The sequence below is a fragment of the Leptodactylus fuscus genome, chromosome 5 (assembly GCF_031893055.1).
Source record: "Leptodactylus fuscus isolate aLepFus1 chromosome 5, aLepFus1.hap2, whole genome shotgun sequence".
Classification (NCBI taxonomy): Eukaryota; Metazoa; Chordata; class Amphibia; order Anura; family Leptodactylidae; genus Leptodactylus; species Leptodactylus fuscus.
The window spans coordinates 32,585,268-32,611,138 of NC_134269.1; the positions used below are offsets into that span (position 1 = coordinate 32,585,268).

At 43.1% G+C, this 25,871-nt stretch overlaps 1 protein-coding gene across 1 annotated transcript in view; it reads left to right on the forward strand.

Moving 5' to 3' along the window:
• Positions 1-23,727, forward strand: part of LOC142204477 (C-type lectin domain family 17, member A-like) — a 34,053-nt gene extending 10,326 nt beyond the window's left edge. The window contains exons 2-10 of the mRNA XM_075275789.1: positions 2,668-2,748; positions 3,104-3,196; positions 3,942-4,052; positions 8,093-8,149; positions 9,451-9,504; positions 12,074-12,225; positions 14,137-14,243; positions 18,854-18,960; positions 23,600-23,727. Coding sequence (XP_075131890.1) covers positions 2,668-2,748; positions 3,104-3,196; positions 3,942-4,052; positions 8,093-8,149; positions 9,451-9,504; positions 12,074-12,225; positions 14,137-14,243; positions 18,854-18,960; positions 23,600-23,727 — 890 coding nt within the window. The remainder of the gene's footprint in view (positions 1-2,667; positions 2,749-3,103; positions 3,197-3,941; positions 4,053-8,092; positions 8,150-9,450; positions 9,505-12,073; positions 12,226-14,136; positions 14,244-18,853; positions 18,961-23,599) is intronic.
• Positions 23,728-25,871: the final 2,144 nt, after the last annotated feature.

Consider the following 25,871-nt stretch of genomic DNA (forward strand, 5'->3'; position numbering starts at 1 on the left):
ATACACATGTTTCAAGGTGTTTTCCTACTGTCAGAGAGGTGGTATTGAGTGTGTAAAGTGTGTAGTTGTTAGGCTGTGATGTTGGGGTAATAGAGGGTCTTTGGTGTGTTAGATGCCCCCAGACATGCTTCCCCTGCTGTCCCAGTGTCATTCCAGAGGTGTTGGCATCATTTCCTGGGGTGTCATAGTGGACTTGGTGACCCTCCAGACACGGATTTGGGTTTCCCCCTTAACGAGTATATGTTCCCCATAGACTATAATGGGGTTCGAAACCCGTTCGAACACACGAACAGTGAGCGGCTGTTCGATTCGAATTTCGAACCTCGAACATTTTAGTGTTCGCTCATCTCTAAAAACTATATTTGCTCCACCACTAAAATTATAATGGAGGTATATGGAGAGAAATAACCTTAAAAGGGTTTTCCAGTGAACAAAACCGTATTCACATATGTAGACAATTAAAATGTAAACATTTCTGTAAATATAAATAATTAGAAGTGAGGATTAATAGATGATCATTAGGGGACACAGAAGACTCAAGTACAATTGTCATCTTTTGACCCAGTTACAGAAGAGGAAGTCTCCCAGCTGTTCTCTTCTTCTCGTCCTATGACCTGCAGTAGTGACCCTTTCCCCTCACACCTTCTCCAGTCTGTGCCCTGGTTGTCATTACTCACCTTACTAAATTCTTTAACCTCTGTCTTTCTTTGGAAATGTTTCTCTCCTCTTTCAGACAAGCTGATATAATCCCACTACTGCAGAAATCCACTCTTGACCCGTCCTGTACTGCTACCAACCCATTTCTAACCTCCCCTTCTTCTCCAAAAGTTCTCCTTCTATTTTCACTCTAAACAGCCCCCATTGGACAAACCATCAGCAGATTTGGCTTCCGGTACCATCTTTATGCTCCCACTCCAATCTACAAGACTTCTCCCGAGTTGCCCCACTTCTCTCGAATGCTCTAATCAGACTTACTCACAACTTCTACATCTTCAAGCACATCCTAAAGACACATCTCTTCAGGCAGGCCTATCACATTTCCTAATCTAAACCCTCAGTTAGAATTCCTAAAACTTATGACTATATTACTCTGTAATGTCTCATCTTGTCTGTACTTTAAACCTACTGTTTGTAAAGTGCTGTGGAATATGTTGGTGTTATATAAGTATAATGTATTATTATAGTGATTTTTATAATATGCTCTTCCTCTATTTGTTTAGCACTATGATAAAGGTGTCTCTAACTTTCCTTAGAACACAACTCCTCAGACACTGTGTATGGAAATGCGGTTGAACCAAACAAGGAATATTTTTTTTTTACTATTGCACCTATAGCTTCCATTTGAACTTGCTGTATCTCAGGTTCGATTGCAGGCACATTGCCCTCTGTCTGAAACAGGAATGGTTGTAGAAAGTAGTTGTTACAAGAAGACTTTATTTTCTAGAATTCTGGAACAAAAAAAGCATTAACACCTGATGGATGTAAGAGACCCCAGAGAATAATAATAGCACTTTCTCTTGACATAACTGCAGCTGTGTTTGTCTTAGAGAGCTACAAATGGAATAGATAGGTTCCAAGGAACCCCTAGAATGTTCTACACTATGTTTTTAGCAACTTTAAGGTGTGGGTAGGGTTGAGCGAAAAGATCAGATCCCGATCAGCGATCGAGTAAATTTCACGATCGCGATCGGGTTCCGATCCTGCCTAAAAAAGATTGGGAACGGAATTCCGATCGCTCAACTTACCTGCACAGAATCGCTGCTGATGCCGCTCCCCGTTCTTTTTGCTCCTCTTCTCTCTCATTCACAGGCCTTCAGAGCGCCGTGCGCGCCTCCGCCTCCCAGGCTAGTGTTAGAGATGCTTTGAGAAGGCGGGGCTTTTGGCTTAGGAGAGTGTGGGCGGGTACTGGAAGGGGAGACGTGAGTGATGCACTCACGTTTCCCTGCCCTGTACCCGCCCACACTCTCCTAAGCTACAACAAGCCCTGCCTACTGCCAGCATCAGTAACACTACCCTAGGCAGGCGGGGGCACGCACGGCGCTCTGAAGGCATGTGAATTAGAGAGAAGAGGAGCGAGAAGAACGGGGTGTGGCAGCGGCAGCGATTCTGTGCAGGTAAGTAAAGGGGACTAAGTAGCCATGGGATTTTTTAATCACTACACAACGTGGAGTCCAAAAATTGAAGCGTTCAATTTTTGGACTCCATGCTGTGTAGTGAATAGGATTGTTTTTAAAATCCGACCTTCAAGCATTAAAAAATCCCATTGATTTGTATTAGGATCGGAATTGGGATCGAGATTGGGTTCAGATGAAAAATTATCAGAAATCGAATTTTAAAAATGATCCTGAAATCTCAAGATCGGCTAAACCCTAGGTGTGGGTCATTCCAACCTTGTTCGACCTGAAACAAATCTGGGACCCGAGCCACCAAACCTGAAATCAATCCTGAAAGGTTAGCCCATCTGTAATAGACATATATAGAATAGATATCTCACAACAGAGCACTAAGAAATCAGGTTCTCTTGAAAAGCTGGTTATCTCGTGAGACAGATATCTGGACATGTCCAGCCAAGAAGAAAGATAAAGACACATTTTGAATCTTTCACAGATTTTGTTTCTGGAACATAAAGGCCAAAGTGATATCATTAATAATGTTTCTCATTTCCAGACAGCTGTATCATGAATGATGAGTACGCGAATATGGATGAACTAAACAGAGAAGCAGAAATGATAAGACCTGAAGAGAAGGGTAAATCACCAACAACCAACAGAAAGGCCTATTAACTATTCTATTTTATATTATACTAGCTATAACCCGCAACTTCGTCTGTGGCCCCCTGACGCTTGCGTAAACCATGTGCAGCTCGGCCCATGGGCCCCAACGCCCCTCTACTTGCAGGCAGCGTGGGCCCCTCCCACAGCATCGTGGGCCCCCCCCCTACTTACCTTCTGCCCTCTGGTTGTAGTCCCCCCTCCCCCTAACCCCGAACACCTCCTCCAATTACAAAACAATTAAGTTCTGTCATTTTAAATCTTTCCCAGATTTTGTTTCTGGAACATAAAGGACAAAGTGATGTATCATTAATAATGTCTCTTATTTATAGACAGTTATAACGTGTATATGAATATGGAAGAACTAAACGGGGAAGCCACAATGATAAGATCTGTGGAGAAGGATAAATCACCAACAACCAACAGTAAGGCCTATTAACTATTCTCTTATATATAGAATTTTATAGATAAGATGAGTATAAATTATAAGTTACTAACTAAGAAGGAGATAAGTTAGCACTGATATGGGCGAACCTTGCGAGAATGGGTTCGTGAAGTTCAGATAAAATGCATTGTTATACTTTGGCGTTCTTCACATCCCATTGTATAATAATCAGAGGTCAGACTGGTGGCATCCCTTGGTATTCTCCAGCAATCCTGTCTCCTTCACAGACCATCTTCCATATAGTGTCATCGCTCATTGATGCTCCTCATGATGTTAGCATGCCCCATGTGACCGATGAGAGGTTCCAAAGTGACCTGGAGTCCAGAGGTCATGGAAGATGACACAGGAAGAAGATTAGAACACTAAAGGATGTCACGGTGAAGACTAGGGAAAGTGAGAAGTATTTTTTGTTATTTTTATACATCCTCCCTGCCCTCCGATTATAACACTCTGGGGCTCGATAAGTCCCCCAAGTATAATAATCAACTTTGGTGGTTTTGTCTGTCGTGAGCCCTAATATTTCAGGTTCGGGTGAATCTAAAACATATGGAAAATTCGTAATGAACCCAGTTTGGTATGATTTGGTTTGCCTATCTCTAGTTATCACAATGGGCTGGGCCAAAGGAAACACCCAACTCTGCCACATCTCTACATAAAACTAGAATAATCCTATGTGTACTCCTTAGACATTACTATTGTGCTGATATTCTTTATATTTCTTTTAGAAGAGTCATCTATCAATGTCAGAAAAATTCGCTTAATTCTAGGAATGTTGATCCTTCTCACAATCAAGTTCCTTATTTTGGTGGCCATCACGGGTCTTTTGTTAAAATACTGTAAGTTTTGGTTGTTCCATCATTATTATAGGTTGGGTATAAGAAAGCTGTAAGCTAGAATCTATTTCCACCTTAAATTTTATCTGAGGCCCCATGTTGCAAAGATGTAGCTTTATTTGTTGCAGATTTTGCTGCAGTTTTTGGAGCCAATGCCAAGAATGGCTACAAAAGGAAGGGGAAATATATAGGAAGAACATATACTTCTACCTTCTGCTCAACCCACTGTTGACTTGGGTTCAAAAACTGCGGTAAAATCTGCAACAAAAAAATCTGTTTTTCTGCTACGTGGGGCCTCAGCCTTAGTGAGCAAATCAGCTTGTTGAAATCATGGCCATGACTGGTCTGCAGCCCCGTTGTATCTGTAGCATGACTGATAATAACTAGAGGTGAGCGAGTAGTACTCGATCCAGTAGGTATTCGATCGAATACTACGGTATTCGAAATACTCGTACTCGATCAAGTACTACTCGCTAATCGAATGTAAAAGTTTGATGCAGAACCAGCATTGATTGGCCGAATGCTATACAGTTGGCCAATCAACGCTGGTTCTTCTCCTACCTTTAGAAGTCTTCTCCGTGCAGCTTCCCCGTGGCGTCTTCCGGCTCTTCATTCACTCTGCCCAGGCCCGATGCCTGGCAGAGTGAATTCAGAGCCGGAAGATGCCGCGGGGACGCTGCAAGGTGAAGACTGCACGGAGGATCCAGCCCGACCCTCACTCGTGGACTTGGTAAGTATAATTTGATTGAATGTTGCCTACCCCTGAAACAAGCATTTTCCCCCCATAGACTATAATAGGGTTTGATATTCGATTCAAGTAGTCGAATATTGAGGGGCTACTCGAAACGAATATCGAACCTCGAACATTTTACTGTTCGCTCATCTCTAATAACATCTAAAGAACAGGTGAAATATTACACGAGTATCTAAGAATACTATGGCATTGTTATTTTTGCTTGGAGGTAATCCCTTCTAAATTCTTAAAAATGCAGACTCTTAGAAAAGAGAAGATAAAGTGCAGATCAGGCGTCAGAGAACCCTTGGGATCAGTTGTCATTGTTGGTGAAGTTGGAAGGGTTGGAAAAGAAATATGGTGGTGCCTGTTAAAATAGAAATGATCAAGCTGAGATCTCTAAGATGGGAACCCCATATTAGCTGTGTCTTTCCCTCTGTCCAATAAAGGGCTCACTGTTCCCATATTTATAGCTCCAGCAAATGATTTAGAAGAGGGGGCACCAAGTTAAGTTTCATCTATTTTATGGTACAAACAACAAAGTGGATGCTAAGAATAAGCTGGAACTTCCTTACTTATTTACGCTTTTCTCTACAGATTTGGATATGAGTAAAGAGATGTCACATCTCAAGAATCATGGTAATTGTAACCATCAACCATAGCAACAGCAGTATATTTCTTAATATCGTGTATACAATATACAGGGAAGCCGATTAACATTTTGTAACTAAGGCAGAGAAATATATATGTAACACTCAGGAGGGCCAGGGCTGGTATCACGGGTAATATATCAGATGTGGCCGGATTTCAGGGGTCCCTGGGTCCCAAATGTGCACAAAATCTCCTTTTTGATGTCCCCGACTACCCACCCCCACGTGATATCTGACAATGACAACAGACAACCAGGTCTCGGGGGTAGTCGTTGCTCTTTTACTAGCAGGACAAAGTAATACAAATGTACATATGGAGTAATTCTTCACATACAATACAGCAATCTTTGTAGGTAGTGTCCAATTAAGCAGGTGATAGAACTTGGAGCAGGGATGCTTTGGATAGTTTAATTAGTAGTTGTTTGGGTAGTTAAACTTGTATATACTTGTAAAGATGGCCTGTATCCAGGGGGTTAGTCCTCAACAAACTGGGTACACGTATGTAGGAGAGCAACTAGAAGTGCCAGCAATGGGAGACCCTCGAATTCTGCCAGACTAGCTATGGGCTTCTTAAATATAGATTTGTCCCAAAGACTTACTTGAATAGAGAGATACGTGTAGAAGTCCCAGATGTATGGATAAAACAGGTCCGTCAACTTTAGTGCTTGTAGGCTTGGAGTTTCAGAGGAAAACGCTCTCTGAGGAGAATCTTGAGTACAGAGGAAAAGCCATCTCTGTTTGGAGTGCTCTGAGGCTTGGCTGCCATTTTCAGCTTCCCATGTGTTCGATGGCTCCACACAAAGACCAGACAAAAGGTCCCAACCCCCCTAGAGGGGCTGTAACTCCTCCTCCTCCAGGCCAGTCAAGGGAGCTTGATTGGTCCTGAAGGTCACCTGATCATAATAGACACACCTTCACATTGGCAACTCAAATTACAATGGCAAGTATAGGCAGGTGTAGTTCATAAAAACATGCACAAGATGGCGCATTAATAGACCCCCTGTGTGCTGGCTCTGGTAATATATAGAAGGAATGAAGGGGGAGGAAACTCTTTACCTTATATGCAAATGTCCATACCATCTCGGTCTGCAAGGACTATTAAAGGGAATGGGACGAGCAGTACCAGGACATTACATATACAATAGACATAAATGAAGGGCTAGTTCACACGGGGCGTGGTATGGCATATTTTGGTCCTGATTGTGACGTGGGAAGCCGCGTCAGAATAGGGACAAAATGCGCCTGCCACAACTGTCGCGGCTTCTGTCACGGTTTGCCGCTCCGGACTAGGCCCAAATGAATGGGCCTAGTCCGGAGGGTGCTGCCGCGAGGTGGACGCCGGGGCTGAATCTGCCTGAAGAAAGGGCAGCTCGCTTCTTTTTTCTTTGAACTTCCGGGATCATGCCGCTCACGGAAAATAGGAAGCTAGCGGTCTACATAGTTCGCTATTGTGAGGGGGCAGATTCTGATGTGGATTCAGCGCCAAAATCCGCTCCCTCCTGCCCCATGTGAACGAGCCCCAAAGGGGTTTTCTGGGAGTTTGTTGACCTATCCTTAGATGGTTTTTCTACTGATGACTTGTGCTCAGGATAGGTCATCAGTATCAGATTGGTGGTGGTCCAACATTCAGCCCCCGCACTGATCAGCTATTCCAGGCAGCTGCCGGTACCTGAACCTATACAGGGAATGGAAACAGATGCAGAAGGCTCTGTCTACTATATAGCAGCCATGCTCTTATCCGCTCTTTACACAACTGTCTCGAAGATTTCTCCCGTACATCCCCCATACTCTAGAACTCCTTACCAAGACACATAAGACTGACCCCCACAATCACAGGCTTCAAGAAGGCCCTGAAGACTCACCTATTCAGGAAGACCTACGACCTTCAGTAACACTATCACCGCACCGCCATCTGTACAGTCTCCCCCCATTGTTTTTTGTATTTATTGAGTAATTGAGATGCTTCTTTTTTTTATTGTGTCTTAAGAAAATGTACTCTTGAAGGATGACCTCATTGACCTGAAGAATAGAAGTAAGTTGGCGACTTTTTAGCAGCAGATTTATATGTTATACATATGTAGCCACTTCAAATAAGCAAAAGACTTGGAAATGTAGCTCTCAAGCTTAGAAACTACTATAGAATGGATGGGGCTCCTTCTGTCCCCAGGACAAAACTTACCTCCCATTTGACACAGCTGGACGTTGCTAAGGAGTTGTCGTAATAGAAAATAGGCTATAACACAGAAGTATTGCAGTTTATTGGACAAGGAATCAAGTGATCGCAGGATAAAGTCCCCTAGAAGGGTTGCAAAAAAAAGTTAAAATAAAAAAGTTATAATATTTTATAAGATTAACGATTTTTAAAAAATGTTTTTCAAATGTTTTTTTTTTAAATATAAAAAAATAATAGTTCAACTTTTCTCCTTTCCTCATTTATCATAAAAAAATCCCTATTAATACAATAAAATGAATACAAAATTTTGTCGCCAAGTAGTCACTTTAGCAACCCCTATACTATATGGTCACTAGTGATATTGTGGAAAACTGTGCCCAATAGAGATGAGCGAGTAGTATTCGATCGAGTAGGGATTCGAAATAACCTTAACTATTGTAAGTCTAAATGCTTAAAAAAACTAAAGGATCTCTGAATGTATATCCAGCAGGTGACCAGCAACAGATGATCCTTAAATATGCTGAAACTTTCCAAAAGGACTTAGGTAAGTCAAAAAAGATTCTTACCAATTTATCTTATACAATAACATTGAGCATCAAGGTCTCTCATCTCTTGCCTATATATATAATGTGTGTGCTGGTGTAATATTCAGGTGACAGGGTGATGACCACTAGTGGTAGCCATGGTTGTGCTCAATAGGATTGACTCCGATCTTTCAAGAGACCATAATAATTAAATTCTCTACTTTCCCTTCCCTGTTATCTGTGGAAATAAACAAATTTATTAGGAGACTTCCTTGTCGTGTCTACGTCTAATCTACAAAAATGATAAGAATCTGTTTAGACTAGGAGGACATTCAATCTATGGAGGACCTCACGGCGTCTCTTCGAGACACTCACCAGGTTTTCCTAAAGGCCTGGACCCCCTGGATTTTGTTCCAGGGATCCCAGTCATATAGAGATATCGTAGGCTAAGGTCCGATCTGGACCCAGGGTCTTGTTAGTGGTCCGTTTCCGGGGTTCCCCCCCTCTCTCCCGCCCCCTCCTTCCTCCTTCTTCTGTTTCCCCCTACTTTCCTCTCCCTCCTACTCTCTTTTTTCTTCCCTTGTTCCCTTTGTTCCCCTTCGTCGTCTCCCCTTTTCCCTTACCGTTGTTTGGCGGCGTTGACTCCTCTCTCGGTCTGTTAGTTCTTGAGAGGTCACGTCTCCGCTTTTTGTGCTATTTGTTTAGTTTTTGGGCCTTTGTTATTGTTTTCGGCCCTCCCTGTTTTGATACATTTTGATTGTTGTTGCAATGCGTTCTTTCTTTTGTAATTTTGTGTTTATAAATAAAGAATTTATAATAAAAAAAAAAAAAAAGAATTTGTTTACACTTTTTCTGTACCACCAAAAAACAATCATGGATGACTATTGGTGGCCTCCAAAAATTTCATCACAATGTCTCCCCATACATTTCTTGTTACCCATCATGACTAGCAGTTGGACACATGGATTGGATAATTTCATATGTAACATAACCCTACAACATAAGATTAGACTCCATGACACTAGAGAATCACTATTTTGCTAGTAAGGGAAAGTAGAAGATGACTTCCAGATTTCCTGTCTAAATCCAATGTCAAGTAACTTCCTCTATCTTAGTTTCCTGGAGCTTTATGAGTGTGATGGAGGAAGAATCCTAATATTTGGCCCCACCCAAAGTTCTAGGTTTTGAGTGGAATTAGGCTATGATTTAGTTGGGAATTACTTTATCCTGACATGGTTCCTAAACCTTCACCTCATTTTCCTGTTAATTGTTTACACGGAGTTATTTTTCTACAACTAAAGACAATTACTCTTTATTACAGAAAATGTGAAACAAAATTTCCTCCAGAATATCAATGCTATTAACAAGACCTTGGGTAAGTGATATATGAATGAGAGTGGAATTGCTGTGGAATTGCGCAAGGCCCTCAAGTGGGCCCAGACACTGACTCAGTAATAAGTCACAAAGGTCTACCAACAACCTTCATACCCACTCAAAAGTGACTTTAGAGACATTGGGGTAATTTGGGGTTACAGGAAGGGACAGTATAAAGACCTTTCTAATGATCTACACCGAGGCCTGTAACAGTGACAAGTATACATCCACCACTACAGCATCATAGATTGGGATTCAGTGAGTCTATAGAAATCTCTTCCACAGAAAGCTATAATGGTGGGTTCATTGTGCAAGTTCAAAAAGGGCCTGGGTGACTTTCTTTAATGGTAAAATATTAGACTTGACTAAAACCTTAAGACAAGTTCATCCAGGATTTTATGCTGATACCTTAGTGTGGAGTTGGGAAGGACTTTTTCCTCTGACATGGGGCAATAGGAATCAGCCTCATGAGATTTTTTGCCTTCCTCTGGATCAACACTTTAGGTCTATAAGTTGGACCTGTGTCTCCATCCAACCTCATCTACTATTAATGTTACTCTATGCTACATTCAATCACAACTATGATCTATTTCGCATGGTACTAAAGAAAAAAGAGCTCCCCACTCCAGGTTATCACTCTTAGGGCCCCTTCACACGGCGTAAGCGCTCGGCTTATTCTGAGCTGTACACGTGAGCGCTTCTGAACACTTCCCATTCACTTCAATGGGAGCGCTCGTAAAGCCGGCTGGGAACCTACCATCACCCACCTACCCCAGGAGTTATGGAAGCTTGGCAAGAGAGCAGCACCATGTATACCTGGATGGTCTCTGACTTCCTTGGAGCAGTAGAACACTGTGGTAAGGAGGAGGAGGAGGGCTTGTGATGAAGGACATTTGGGGCATTTTTTGTGGTTAAAAGGACAATAGTGCTGATGCAAGATACCGAACTATCAGCTGTGAGCAGGAGATCTCACCACCTACCAAAGGAACTACCACATGTTATCATGATAGCTGCTTATGTCCCCCACCTCTGCAAAAAATTTCTGCTTGTTATATCCACATGCTGTGACCCCCCTCCTCGTGTCCTACAACCAAGTCGGCTGTATTATTATTATAATTATTATTATTAACATCAATCTGCACAGAGAACTAAATGATCCTGCAGTATGTCTGTGTTTCTTTCTTTTTTAGTTGCTATGATTCCTAGGATTTCTCTATCTGCCATGAGCTTCTATGTGTTTCTCTCTTGTTATATACTACTGTACCATCTATGAAACTGTATTACTGAAATTTCCCCATTGTGGGACTATTAAAGGAATATCTTATCTTATCTTATCTCTCTTACGCGCGCTCCCATTAAAGTGAATGGGAAGTGTTTAGAAGCGCTCGCATGTACGGCTCGGAATGAGCCGAGCGTTTTCGCCATGTGAAGGGGCCCTTAAGTATTTAAGTTGTACACAAATAGTCAAACGGATAATATTTTGATCAATAGAGATGTAAGTGTCCCCCTTGTGCTTGAGCTCGGGGTTTCTAGAAGGTTGGTGGAGCTTAGTGTTGTTGTTGAGAGCCACCAGTCTTTAGCCTTGAGAAAACTTCCTGTGCACCTCAGAGAGTAGGTAACTAGTGTTGAAAGAGGGTTGTCTCATAGAGCTCCTTCAGCTCAATAGGAAAGTTCGCGGCAGTTGGGGATATCAGGCAATCCCATGTCAATATACCCCAACTTCGTAGAAACAAGACATTGTAACCTTGCTGATTATTGAATACCTCCACTCTTGAACAGAGCAGAAACATAGGTAGCTATGGCCAAGACATGTCTTGCATTTGCACAAAAGTGGTTGGAGAGGTTGGCTAGCTACCAAGGGTCATTCCAGATTACTACAGTGGGAAGTGTCAGAAGACCGAGGAAGGAGAGAAGACCATAGCCACTGCTGTTAGTGTGTGTAAAGTGCCATATGTTTTAATGATGCCAAAGTTTTTCCAAAAACAGTATTCAAAGGGTTGTCCAACATATTTTTCTAACAATTAACAGTGCTATTGAAGGGGCCAAGAACATAAAAAAACTTTTACTCACCTCCCTCCGTTCCTTCATTTCCAGTGGCAGCAGGTCTTTGATCTTCCATTTACAGGTCGCTCCGCTGATGTTAGCAGTGGCATTCCATTTGTGTTAGGGGATTGCTTCAGCCAATCACAGGCCTCAGTGGTGACCTCTTCACTGCTGTGACTTGTCCTTTGTGAAGAGGCCACCACTGAGGTCTCTGATTGGCTGCAGCAGTTCCCTGTTACAGATAACCAATTGGCCTGTAAACAGAAGACCAAACTTGCCAACACTGGAGCACAGGATCGGGCAGAGGTGAGTAAAGTTTTTGTATGTTCTAGGCCCTTCAGGAGAACTGTTAAATATAAAAAGAAATGTTGGACAACCCCATTAAATCCATTTAATAATAATAATAATAATAATAATAATTTTATTTATATAGCACCAATGTATTCCACTGAACTTTACAAAGCATTAGTTGTCTTCTGCTACGTGGGTTATTCTTCATCCTTGGTTCTTTTTTACTTCTCTCACAGAGACTATCTGCAGAACTTGCCCCTCGGGATGGGAGCCAATAGGTCTTTTCTGCTACTACTTCTCTACAGATACATTATCCTGGGACAATTCTAGAGATGAGTGCATCAGAAAAGGGTCAACTCTTGTGTCTCTCACAAATAAGGAACAGATGGTAAGTAGAGATGAGAGAACAGTAAAATGTTCGAGGTTCGATATTCGTTTTGAGTAGCCCCTCAATATTCGACTACTCGAATCGAATATCAAACCCTATTATAGTCTAATAGTCTATACCAAGCCCACGAGTGAGGGTCTGGCTGGCTCCTCTGAGCAGTCTTCTCCTTGCAGCGTCTCCGCGGCATCTTCCGGCTCTGAATTCACTCTGCCAGGCATCGGGGCTGGGCAGAGCCGACTGCACATGCCCGCACTACAAGCGGACATGCGCAGTTGGCTCTGCCCAGGCCCGATGCCTGGCAGAGTGAATGAAGAGCCGGAAGACGCCGCGGGGAAGCTGCACGGAGAAGACTTCTAAAGGTAGGAGAAGAACCAGTGTTGATTGGCCGACTGTATAGCATTCGGCCAATCAATGCTGGTTCTGCATCGAACTTTTACATTCGAACAGCGAGTGGTACTCGATCGAGTACGAGTACTTTTAATACCATAGTATTCGATCGAATACCTACTCGATTGAGTACTACTCGCTCATCTCTAATGGTAAGAGGTTGCGAGGATGGCATGATCAGGGGCATAACTGGAAAGTCCTAGGCCCCATATACAAAAATTTTGAATGCCCCTCCTCCTTCTAAAAGAAAGTCAGGGTGAGGGCACACAGAGCCATAGCTAAATATATAAGCCTTCAATATTATCTGATAAATAATCAGAGCATGTAGGGTTAATAGTCACCCACAAGCTATCCACCACATAAGTAGAAAATGTAAGGTGGGATGTGGGCAACATCGACCCCATCTCATATCCCTAAATTCACTTAAACCCCAAGATCCCTAAACAAAGTTTCTTTCATTCTGCAGTTACAAAATGAAAAACCATGATAGACACAATTCAGAGTGATTACCCCCAGTAATTTTTTGCAGTGCAAAAAATGTGCCGAATAGATCACAGTGACTCACGCTGATAGATATTTTAGACACATTTCTCTTCCTTATGCCACTTCTTGGTTAGACCATTATTTTTCAAGATTGTGCTGCAATTTGGCCCAATTTCAGCCACTCTCCTTCTTCTTTTGAAAACTGTCTAGTAGCTGACGACAAATTCCTCTTAATTTTCCCCACCATATTCATCCGCGGTATTGCTACTATGGAATGCCAAGGTATCACTGGCCATTACCATCCTACAACATCATAAAACCAGAGTGGTTGTTCAGAAATGACCCCAGTTCGAATGATGTGAAACCATTCCAACCCTTCATCTTGGAAGTATTTAACCACTAGGAACAGAAGTGAATCTCCTGGACCCAAATGCAAAATATGTAAAGGGGCTTCCAATTGCCATCCACTATCTATAATTCTGATGTCTTCTTATGTTGTAGAGAGGCCTTTGGGCCCCTGATGGGACATGGTAGCAATGGTTAAATCTGCACCCTTTATAGCACCTGACTAGGAGATCTCCTGATCTTTCTTAGAAACCTGCAAAATCCCATAGATGGAGAAGTAACAGGAGGCCATGTTTGCTTCACTAGTTTCTAAAGTATTAGTTTTTGTTAGGGTGTTCAAATAAACATTTACAGGTCTGTCTTATATTTGCAGGATGTAAAGTGGAGTAACTGATATATAAAGGTTATGCACCAGGGTAGTTCAAAACAAAAAATGAAAAAGTGCACTAAAATATAACTTTTATTAATAAAGCTAAAAGCCTAAATAACCAAACAATAAAAATGGTCAATTCAATAAGGGCTACTTGGGATCTGCAGTTCTCACACACAGCAAGTGGATTGGGTTAGCTTACACGCAGATCCCAAGTAGCCCTTATTGAATTGACCATTTTTATCGTGTGGTTATTTAGGCTTTTAGCTTTATTAATAAAAGTTATATTTTAGTGCACTTTTTCATTTTTTGTTTTATATTTGCAGGATGCCTTGAAATCCACCCTTGCTAAAGGCCACTACTGGATTGGATTGAGGCGGGCTAAAGAACCTGAGAAATGGATATGGCTGGATGGATCACCATTGTCCTACAGGTAGATCTGAACTCCAATTTCAATTTTGTGCATAGACATGGAGCTAAATTGTGACTGACCGTTGTTAACACAAGGTGTAGATTGGGGCTCCTTAACTGAGTACCCCTGTCAATCCAGACATGGCAAGTTATATGAAGCGATGGCCTTTGCTCCATACACCATGTGGTCTATAGGAATAGGAAGTGTGAAGTCACCATCAGTTGTACCACTGTCAATCTGATACTGTATATTGCCTCAGTTTTAGCCACTATTGCCCACAGTGTCTCAGCTATGAAGAGGCGCTTTGGCCATTTTGGCCTGCTTTGGCGCTACATTCTAATGGATCACAGAAGAACCACTACCGCTATTGAATTTAATAATGGCAAGGCTCTTCTGTGACCATACTATTACTGGTGGTGGTCCTGGCATGATTTATTTCTCCGCTGTCACAGTAATAATAATAATAATAATAATACATTTTATTTATATAGCGCCAACATATTCCGCAGCGCTGTACAATTTGTAGGGTTCAAATACAGACAGAAAGATACATTACAAAGAAAATCATTTCACACAATGGGACTGAGGGCCCTGCTCGCAAGAGCTTACAATCTATGAGGTAGAGGGGGTGACACAAGAGGTAGCAGGGGCGGCATTGCTTATACAGAGGTCAGACACTTTTGTAATAGAGGTGACTGTCATTACACAAACATAAGACTTTATGAGCCGTCACCAGTCGTGTCCTGTAACATGTGGATGGAGCTTGGACCTATAAAGTTATCCTGAGATGACATCATATCATGTGGGGAAATGTGGGAGCGGGGACAGAGGAGGTTTAAGGGTTTACGTTAGACATTGTGATAGGCTTGTCTGAAAAGATGCGTCTTTAGTTTGCGTTTGAAACTGTAGAAGTTGGGAGTTAATCTGATTGTCCGGGGTAGAGCATTCCAGAGAAGTGGTGCAGCTTGGGAGAAGTCTTGTATACGAGCGTGGGAGGTTCTGATAATAGAGGATGTAAGTGTTAGGCCATTGAGTGAGCGGAGAGCACGGCTTGGGCTGTAGACAGAGATGAGGGAGGAGATGTATGGAGGTGCAGCATTATGGAGAGCCTTGTGGATGAGAGTAATAACTTTATATTTTATTCTATAATGAATAGGCAGCCAATGTAGTGACTGGCACAGACCCGAGGCATCGCTGTAGCGTCTAGACTGATAGATGAGCCTGGCTGCTGCATTCAGAATAGATTGTAGAGGGGAGAGTTTAGTGAGGGGAAGACCGATTAGTAAGGAGTTACAGTAGTCAAGGCGAGAATGAATCAGAGAGACAATAAGTGTCTTTAGTGTATCTCTGGTAAGGAAAGGGCGTATTCTGGAGATGTTTTTGAGGTGGAGGTGACATGAACGTGCGAGTGATTCAACATGAGGGGTGAAGGAAAGGTCTGCGTCAAACATGACCCCAAGGCAGCGGGCCTGCTGCCTAGGAGTTATAGTAAGGCCTGATACTACAATGGATATATCAGGGACAGATTTATTAGATGGTGGAAACAGTAGTAGTTCAGTCTTGGAGAGATTTAGTTTCAGATAGAGCGAGGACATGATATTTGAGACAGTAGAGAGACAGTTGCTGGTGTTCTGTATGAGTGCAGGGGTGATGTCATGGGAAGATGTGTATAATTGGGTGTCATCAGCATAAAGATGGTACCTGAAGCCAAATCTGTCAATGGTTTGTCCAATGGGGGCTGTGTAGAGAGAAAAGAGCAGGGGGCCTAGGACCGAGCCCTGAGGAACCCCAACAGCAAGGGAAAGAGGGGAAGAAACAGAGCCTGCAAATGATACACTGAAAGTGCGGTCTGAGAGATAAGAGGAGAACCAGGAGAGCGCAGTGTCATTGAGGCCGACTAAGCGGAGCATAGTGAGGAGGAGTTGATGGTCAACAGTGTCAAAAGCTGCAGAGAGGTCCAGAAGAATAAGAAGAGAGAAGTCGCCATTGGATTTAGCCATTAGGAGATCATTGGAGACTTTTGTGAGAGCCGTTTCAGTAGAGTGCAGAGCGCGGAAGCCAGATTGTAAGGGGTCAAGCAGAGAGTTAGCAGAGAGATAGCGGATTAAATGAGAATAGACCAGGCGTTCCAAGAGTTTAGAGATGAAGGGGAGGTTAGAGACAGGTCGATAGTTAGCAGCACAGGACGGGTCCAGGGAGGGTTTTTTCAATAGCAGGGTTATAACAGCATGCTTGAAAGAGGATGGGAAGATTCCAGAAGAGAGAGAGAGGTTAAATATTTTAGTAAGGTAAGTAGTGACAGCAGGCGACAGAGATTGGAGAAGGTGTGAGGGGAAAGGGTCACTGCTGCAGGTTGTAAGGCGAGATGAAGAAAGTAGTTGGGAGACTTCCTCTTCTGTAACAGGTTCAAAAGATGAGAATGGACAGTCTGAAGTGCGGTTGCTGAGGGGATCATTGCTATGGTAGGTGGTGGGATCAATGCCACCTGGGGCTTGGGCAGTAATTTCCTGACGGATCTTATCAATTTTAGCATGGAAATACATGGCCAGGTCATCAGCAATAAGGTCTGTGAATGGCGTCTGCACCTTGGGTGTGAGTAAGAAGTGAAAAGTTTCAAAAAGCCTTTTAGGGTTGCTGGAGAGAGAAGAGATGAGGGCGGTGAAATAGTCTTGCTTGGCGAGGTAAAGGGCAGAACTATATGTTTTAAGCATAAATTTGAAGTGGAGGAAATCTGCAGGTGAGCGTGATTTTCTCCAGAGACGTTCGGCAGACCTAGAGCACCGCTGAAGAAATCGTGTCTGTGGCGTGTGCCAGGGCTGCTGCCTCCTACGTGGGACTTTACGAGTGGAGGGGGGAGCCACCTCATCCAATGCATTTTTAAGGGTTTCATTATAGTGACTGGTGGCCAGATTGGGACAGGAGATTGAGGAGATGGGGGACAGAGAGGACTGTAGAGTGTCTAAGAGGTGCTGGGTGTCGATAGCACGCAAGTTCCTATATGTGTGTTGGGTAGGTGTATCTTGTGAAGGGGAGAGGGCACTGATGGTGAGAGACAGAAGGTTATGATCAGAGAGGGGCAGAGCAGAGTTAGTAAATTTAGAAACTGTGAGGAGTCAATGGAAGACCAGATCAATCGTGTTTCCACCTACATGTGTGGCAGAAGAAGAACATTGTGAAAGACCAAGAGAAGTGGTTAATGAGAGAAACTGTGAGGCAGCTGGGGAGTGAGGGGTGTCAATAGGGATGTTAAAGTCACCCATGATGAGGGTAGGAATGTCACTGGATAAAAAGTGGGGAAGCCAAGAAGCAAAGTGATCCAAAAATTGGTAGAGTGAGCTAGGTGGACGGTAGATCACAGCTACCTGTAAGGAGAGTGGGCGAAAAAGTCTGATAGCATGGACTAGCATGGAGGAGAATGTGAGTGAGGGTACTGGTGGAATGGCATGAAAAATGCACTGTGGTGACAGAAGTAAGCCTACCCCACCACCCTGCCTGTTGTCAGGCCTAGAGGTATGTGAGAATTGTAGGCCACCATGACAGAGAGCAGCAGGGGAGGCCGTATCTGACTGCTGGATCCAAGTCTCAGTAAGGGCGAGCAGGCTGAGGGATTTACTAAGGAATAAGTCATTAATATATTCTAGTTTGTAACACACTGAGCGGGCATTCCAGAGAGAGCAGTTAAAAGAGACAGGGGAGAGATGAGGGGAAGGAACACGGTAAATATTGATGAGGTTTGTAGGCCTTCTATGTCTGCAGGAAGAAGAGTTAGTGAAGGAAGGAGGGCCGGGGTTAGGAGAGATGTCCCCAGCAGCTAGGAGGAGCAGAATGGACAGAGACAGAAGGTGGGTCAGTGATTTATGTGAGCACTTATATTTGGTATCACTGGTAAAAGAAGTAAAGGGGCGATTAAAGAGACTGAAAAGTGTGTGAGAGCTGTACATGGGAGAGGGAAGAAGAGAGGGACTGATATAGATGGAGTGTACTGGTGGTAGAGATGGAGGAGAGGTCTGCAGGAAGACAATGGCTAAGATAGTAAGAGACAGTGTAGCTATAGGATACCATGTGGTAAAACTTGTTGTTAGGTTGTAAGTTACCTGGTGTTCTGCCATGGTTAGCCTGTTCTGTGCCCTGTTTAAGTGCCATGTATAAGTGCACTTTGGTTAATCAGTACATGGATAATGTAAAACATTAGCAGCAGGCCATGGTTAAATACATAAGAAACGTCAGAGCAGACCTGGTGCGGCTACAGCCAGCAGCCGGACAGCCAGGAATTGGCCCTTTGGTCAAATGAATTTAGTCCTAGAGCTCCTGTTTTGGCGCTAAATTCATCTACTTATAGCGGGGCCATCGATGGCAATGGTGGTGGCCGCTCCATGATATGACACAGCACAGGGATAGATAGCGGGGCCCCGGTGACGGCTCACTATAGTTTTATGCAGTTTCTCATGCCGCCTCCAATAATTGTTCTTAGTGTAGACCGCCAGGAGGGACCAGAGAAGGAACTCCCTGATAATTTATTTGACTTGATGGGATGTAAAAAATGTTAACAAGTCTCTGTAGCAAAATATTACACCAGCAATGCTACAAATCCTCCAAAATGATGTTGATTTTTAACTCTTATTCTTCTCCAGCAATTGGAATAAAGGAGAGCCAAATAACCTGCCCAATGAGGACTGTTGTGAATCCACTTACGGAAACTGGAATGATCTACCTTGCTCAGCTACAATGAAATATATTTGTAAGAAAGGCTGCTGCTGCTGAGACCCAAGTAGTGGTATTGTACAGGATCTGAAGAAGAACTCATCCTACTTCAAAGAAGCCAGTAGTGGGAGGGAGTCAGTGTTTTTTTTTACTATTTTTTGGAAGGAAATATTGTCATAATTTACAATCACTTAAAGAACTACATAAATATTCACAAAACCAGCGCTATCGATGACATTTCTATTTAATGCAATACCAAATCCAGACTAGTGCTTGGTGGGTAGGTGGTAGACAGTACAGTAGCCCATAAAGAGAGTCTGTCAGATGGAAAATCAGTATCACACTGATGGCACTACCTTGTAGGGCGGCTTCTATCATTTCCAAAGATGCCTTTTTTATTCTGCATTGCGGCTCCATCTTCATAAGAATCAGTATTTTAGTCTTATTCAAATTGCTTCTTCTGCTGGATCTTCACTTTCTCTTCTAGATAACCGCCGAAATTAACTGAGCTTGATTTTGACAAAAAGTAGGTTTTTTTTAATGAAAGATCAATCCAGCACCTAACCATCTCTAACAGTTACTACAACCAGGCCAGAGGACACTCAGCAACCCCTCAGCCAGGGAAACTCTGCCTCCTCTATGAGGCCTTACCAGGGGTGAACCTGCCTTTTTTTTTTTTTAATGTAGATTGTGAGCCCCACATAGAGCTCACAATGTACTTTTTTTTTTCCCTATCAGTATGTCTTTTGGAATATGGGATGGAAATCCATGCAAACACGGGGAGAACATACAAACTCCTTGCAGATGGTTTTTTGCCCTTGGTGGGATTTAAACACCAGGACTCCAGCGCTGCAAGGCTGCAGTGCTAACCACTGAGCCACCGTGTGGCCCCTAAACCTGCCTTTTTTGACACCCGAGGCGGACGACAGAAAGCCACCCCCCCCCCCCGGGAGGAGGGGCGGAGCGGAAGGGGGGCGGAGTGAAGGGGGCGGAGCAAAGGTGGCGTGGCGGAGCGGTGTTAGCAGGCAGAGAGCAGGCACGGAGAGGACCTACTCTCTGCCTGAGCGTGAGGGGAGGCCGCTGGAGCAGCGCTGCTCCAGCGGCCTCCCCAATCCACTGCTTGGTGACGCTAAGGACAGATTGTCCTGGACTGCTTTAAGTAAGCAAAAATGCCGCCCCTCCCCGGGGCCCTGGCATAGCACCGCCTGAAGCGGTCGCTTCAGGTCGCCTCATGGGAGGTGCGGCACTGGGTCTTACCCAGAACAGTATATTGCTATACTATTGGGGGAGGTTTTGAGAAACTAGACAGGGACACACAGGATTAACCCCTTAATCTATAGCACCAGTCATTTTTAAAATCTAAGTTTAAGAAAGAGCATCGTACATAAAGATCTACTCTCACTCCTTCCTTTTAATAACTGTGTTCCCCAAACACAGCCACCCACCGCATGTTGTGAAATGTTGAGGAACTGGAAGATCTGCCATTTCATAAGCTTTAAGAGAACTTTTCACCATCTCCACCAACTTCACCACTTTGTATCGTTCAGTAGGCTCCACTGATTCTGGCACAGTTGGATTTTTTCTCTAGCCTCTACCATTCCTCAGTAGTCATTTAATGTTTTCTCCAACCTGATAATAGGGAGCCCAAGTAGCATATTGGATATTGAAACTAACAGCACTGATTGCTCAGGAATGGTGGGGGGCTAGAGAAAAAATTCCAACTGAGCCAGAGTCAGTGGAGTGGAGCATAAGAGGAGCAAAAACAATGCAAAGAGATGGAAATGGTGAGGGTAGTGAAAGATCCACTTTAAAAGAGGAGAATTTACTATATTTATAAAAGGGAAGTTGATGAATGCAGAAGTATGTTCTGTGTATGAGAAATAGATGAACTGATAAGATAGGTTACAAGTGGAGGTGGTGAAAGTGGTGAAAGGTCCTCTTTGAATTCATCTTCTGACCTGACAATTGTGTCTTTTATACTCTTTGCCCGTCTATAATAGAACAAAGGAGGATTCCTACACTCAGGTATATTATATCAACATCCATTGACAGAACTGACAAGTCTTTGTGAATAACCTAAATTGCATCCTATCCGACTTATTTTATATTTTTACCTAATAAATGACCTAATAAAGTCATTTTCTGTCCATTAACCCCTTCCCGCTGTTGGCTTTTTTGATTTTCGTTTTTGACTACCCATCTTCCAAACCTCATAACTTTTTAATTTTCCATTCACAGAGTTATATGAGGGATTAATGTTTGTGGGCCAAACTGTTATTCATAATGGCACCATTTATTTTTTATGTGCAATGTACTGTTCAGCTGGAAAAAAAATCAGAATGGGGTGGAACTGGAGATAAAGCGCATTTGTGCGACTTTCTTACAGGCTTTGTTTTTATGGCGTTCACTGTGCAGCCAAAATGACATGTCAACTGTATTCTATGTTTCGGTACAATATGCTCCATAGTGGCGCCCACACAGTATAATGTGCTCCAGATCGGCCCCACACAGTATAATATTCTCCACTGTGGTCCCCACACAGTATAAGGTGATCCATATTGGCCCCTATACTGTATAATGTGCTCCACAGTGACCCTACACATTATAATATGCTCTACAGTGGCCCCCACACAGTATAATATGCTCCACAGTGACCTCAAAGTATAACATGCTGCACAGTGGCACCCATAAAGTACAATATGTTTCTTAGTGGCCCACACACAGAACAATATGCTCCACAGTGGCCCCCACAAAAACAGTGGCCCCCACAAGAAATGCTCCATAGTGTCTCCCACATTGTATAATATACTCCACAGTTGCCGCACATAGTATATTATGTTTCACAGTGGCTACACACAGTATAATATGCTCCCCACAGTAGCCCCAATAATCCTCCTTAAGCCACTTTAGTTGAAACTCACAAAATTTGCTGAAGATTTGTTACATTGGTTAGTTGTAGTGCTATTAACACTGAGGTCATTTTAGACCCCGGTGTATAATAATCGGAGGCCCAGGGGAGGTGATGGAAAAATAACACTAATACTTACCTTGTATTACCTCTCCTAGGAATCCTTGCCCTGTCTAGTTATCTTCCACATCTTGTGACTGAGGTGACAAGCCCCAAGAGTCACTGATGAGGCCTGTGATTGAGCCTCAGTAGTCACGTGGCAATCACAGGCCCCAGCAGTAATGTCTAACTGACCTCAGTGAAAGACTGGAAGAGCTCCAAAGAAGGTGCTGGGAGCTGTTGGAGTCGAAGGAGAGGTGAGTATAAGTATTTGTTATATTTAATCACCTGCTTTTGGCAGGATACTATTGGAAAGGGTCCTGGCATGTACAGACATCACATAGTGCCGGCCTCAATAAGTTTAGCAGTCAGGGAACCAGGCTTTCCCTGATCGCTATCATGGTACTGCAGAGTTATGGCCATGTTCAACGATTGCTATATTACATTGTTATATCCCCCATTACCAAACCTCTACTGCCTATTAAAAAAAGCAGTGAAGGTCCAGTAGGGCCCACTAAAAGCACATGGCCCACCAACGGATTCACTGATACCCTAGTGGACCAGTCCGAGCCTGCCTACCATTTTCCAGTAATCATTTTATGTTTTCTTCAGCTAGGACCACCCACCTGACAATAGTATGCCAATTAGCATATTGGGTGCTGAAACTAACAGCGCTAATTGCTCAGGAAGGGTGGGGGCTAGAGAGAAAATTTCAACTGAACCAAAATCAGTGGATTGGAGCCTATTGAAAAATGCAAAGAGATGGAGATGGTGGAGGTAGTCAAAGGTTCCTCTTTAAAGGGGGAACTCTAGATATAAAAGGGAAGTTGGTTGAATGAAGAAATATGTTCTTTGTGTGTGAAATAGGTAAAGATAAGAGAGAGGTCACAACAAAGCTAATAATAAGTATTGAAAAAATGGCTATCCACTCAAAAGGCCAAAGAATCTTCCTCAACCATAAAAACCATTCAATCTCTCTGTCTGTGGGTTTCACATAAAGATCGGTTAAGAGTAGAGCTGAGCAAACTGATTCAGATCAAACCAGATTCAATTGGTATTTCGAAAGGTTTTGAGCTCTACCAGAACCCAAAACTTTTGAAGCTTGTCACCCACAAGACCCTATTATACAATGGGGTGAACCTCTAAAGATTTGTTTAAGTTTGGATTAAGATGGTTTGGCCCAAAGACCCAACAGCATCAATTGGAATACAGATAAAACCAAAGGCATCAACAGGCACAAATCGTCCTCCAGGTGCCCACCTAGTCTCACCTATGGTATCTATCTTCTCTTGTCTACGTTTGGATGCTAGCCTAAACACAGCCGCTCAACAGGTAGTACCCCAGAAGTAACTGTAACTGAAACTAACTCCTCAAATACAACGTTCTAAAATCCGTGAGGTGACAGGCATCTCCAACCTATTAAGAGTCAGACATGGAACACGGGGCAGCACAGTGGCTCAGTGGTTAGCACTGGTGAGTCCTGGGTTTGATTTCTGCCAAGGACACCATCTGCAAGGAGTTGGCATGTTCTCCTTGTGTATGCGTGGGTTTCTCCGGGTACTCTGGTTTCCTTCCACACTCCAAAGACATACTGATAGGGAATGAGGATTGAGAGCCCTGTATGGGACAATGCTGAAACGCGCTGTGAAATATGATGTCTTATTTTCAGCTCTTTGTCCAGCATTGATGCTTTCCAATTCACCGAGATACAAGCAAGTCCAGGCAAGCACCATCTACAGGAATGAAAAACATCTTGGCAAAAAATCGAGCAAAAATCCAAGACAAAATGGCATCTGAAACGTAATGTGAGCTTTTTAAAGGGGTTGGGACAAGCTACTGATTTCATTTCCAGCCTTCCATTTTTTTTAGCAGGCCCATGAATGCATTGTGGACTGTTTTTGCTAAAAAAAATAAAATAAACTCATGAAACTACAATACATTACATAATGTTTTGGCGCAACACAATAATTGTTGGGTGTAATAGACAACAGCCATTTTTAGATTTTATAAACCCTTTACATTACATGGTGGTTACACTGCTGCTGTGACGCCAGCCAAGTAGTTATAATGAAAGTACAAGCAGAAGTTGTGGTGTGCTAACCCAAGTCTCTCTTCAATTTACTAACACTAATGCAAAATACTGAACTACTTAAGAATAGTCCCAAATTATTTTCTAACTACATAAATAACAATAAACTCAAAACTGAGACTGTGGCCCCCTGCAAAAATACTTTGGGGGTAATGGTGGAGGAGGATGGGGAAAAGGCTAATCTATTAAATGCCACCCTCTCTAATGTGTTTACATAGGTGATATGACTAGAGATGATGTACATTATTTATTAAATGTTATCTGCTCAACCTAGGAGGAAGTACAGAGACATCGTAAAGACACTAAAATAGACACGTCACAGGGTCGTGATGGATTCACCCAAAATTTCTGAAGGAATATGTAAAATTCTATAGATACAGGGTCTGCTCCACAAGCACATGTTGCGCCCATATGCATAGAGGGGTCAAAAAGTGAGACAGCAGGGGGCCACACGGTGGTTCAGTGGTTAGCACTGCAACCTTGCAGCGCTGGAGTCCTGGTGTTCAAATCCTGCCAAGGACATAAAACCATCTGCAAGGAGTTTGTATGTTCTCCCCGTGTTTGCATGGATTTCCATCCCATATTCCAAAAAAGACATACTGATAGGGGGAAAAAAAATGTACATTGTGAGCTCTATGTGGGGCTCACAATCTACATTAAAAAAAAAAAAGTGAGACAGCAAACTATAGGCTGGTAGGCCTAACCTTGGTGGTGCTTACAATATTTGAAAGCTTTTGAAAGAGAGATATATCCTGTAGAATCTAATTGGGTCCACAACTAACTCAATGTTAGGAATTATGGGTATTAGATATTTGGAGATGACAAATTGATCCAGGGTTTTTATACTGATTGCCAAGATGGAGTTTGGAAAGTAATTTTTCTCCTGACATGGGACATGACCAGGGGGCCCTAGAAGACGAGGCCCATTTCCTGCTACACGGCACCAAATACTCAGCTGTGAGGGCCGTCTACTACCAAAGACTCTCTGCCGACATCCCAGACTTCATATCTGCAGACAAGAAGAGGAAACTCTACATCCTACTGGGAGAAGAAGAGGCCACTGTGGAGTTCACTGCCCAATACGTGTCCAGCTGTCACCAAACAAGAGGAAGATGAGACTCCACGGACTATTATACCCCAAACCACCACCCCCACGCCCCCATACAGCTGTCACCAACTAAGAGGAAGATGAGACTCCACGGACTGTTATGCCCCAAATCAACCACCCTCCATACTCTCCCCCTCGACTCTACTCCCCCCCCCACTTTACTAGCTTTGGCAATGCCAAATATCCATTCGGACGTGCTAATAAAGTCTATTTGATTTGATTTGATTTGATTTGACAACTGGCATAAGCCTCATGGAGGATTTTTTTTCCTCACCCTTTGGATCAACACTGTAGTTTTCTAGGTTGGACTTGATGGACCTATCTCTTCTTCCAACCTCATCTACTATGTTATTATTTCTCACTATGGTTGAGTGATCGGGATCGGAAAAGATCGGATTCCGATCGGCGATCAAGTAAATTTCACGATCGGAATTCTGACCCAATCTTTTCCAGCGGGATCAAGATCAGAGGTTATCTCAAGATCGGCTCAACCCTAAAAGTGACTTTTCCCATAGAGAAGCATTGACTAGGGTTGAGGATTGGAAAAGATCAGATTCCGATCCGCGATTGAGAAAATTTCACGATTGAGATCGGCTGGAAAATGATTGGAAATCGGATTTTAAAATCGATCTTGAAATCTCAAGATCAGCTCAACCCTATTTCTCACCTATCATGTAGAACTACGATTGAACTTAAAATCAGTCCCCCCCTAATATCTATTTTTTTTTTTTTTTTTTTTAAATG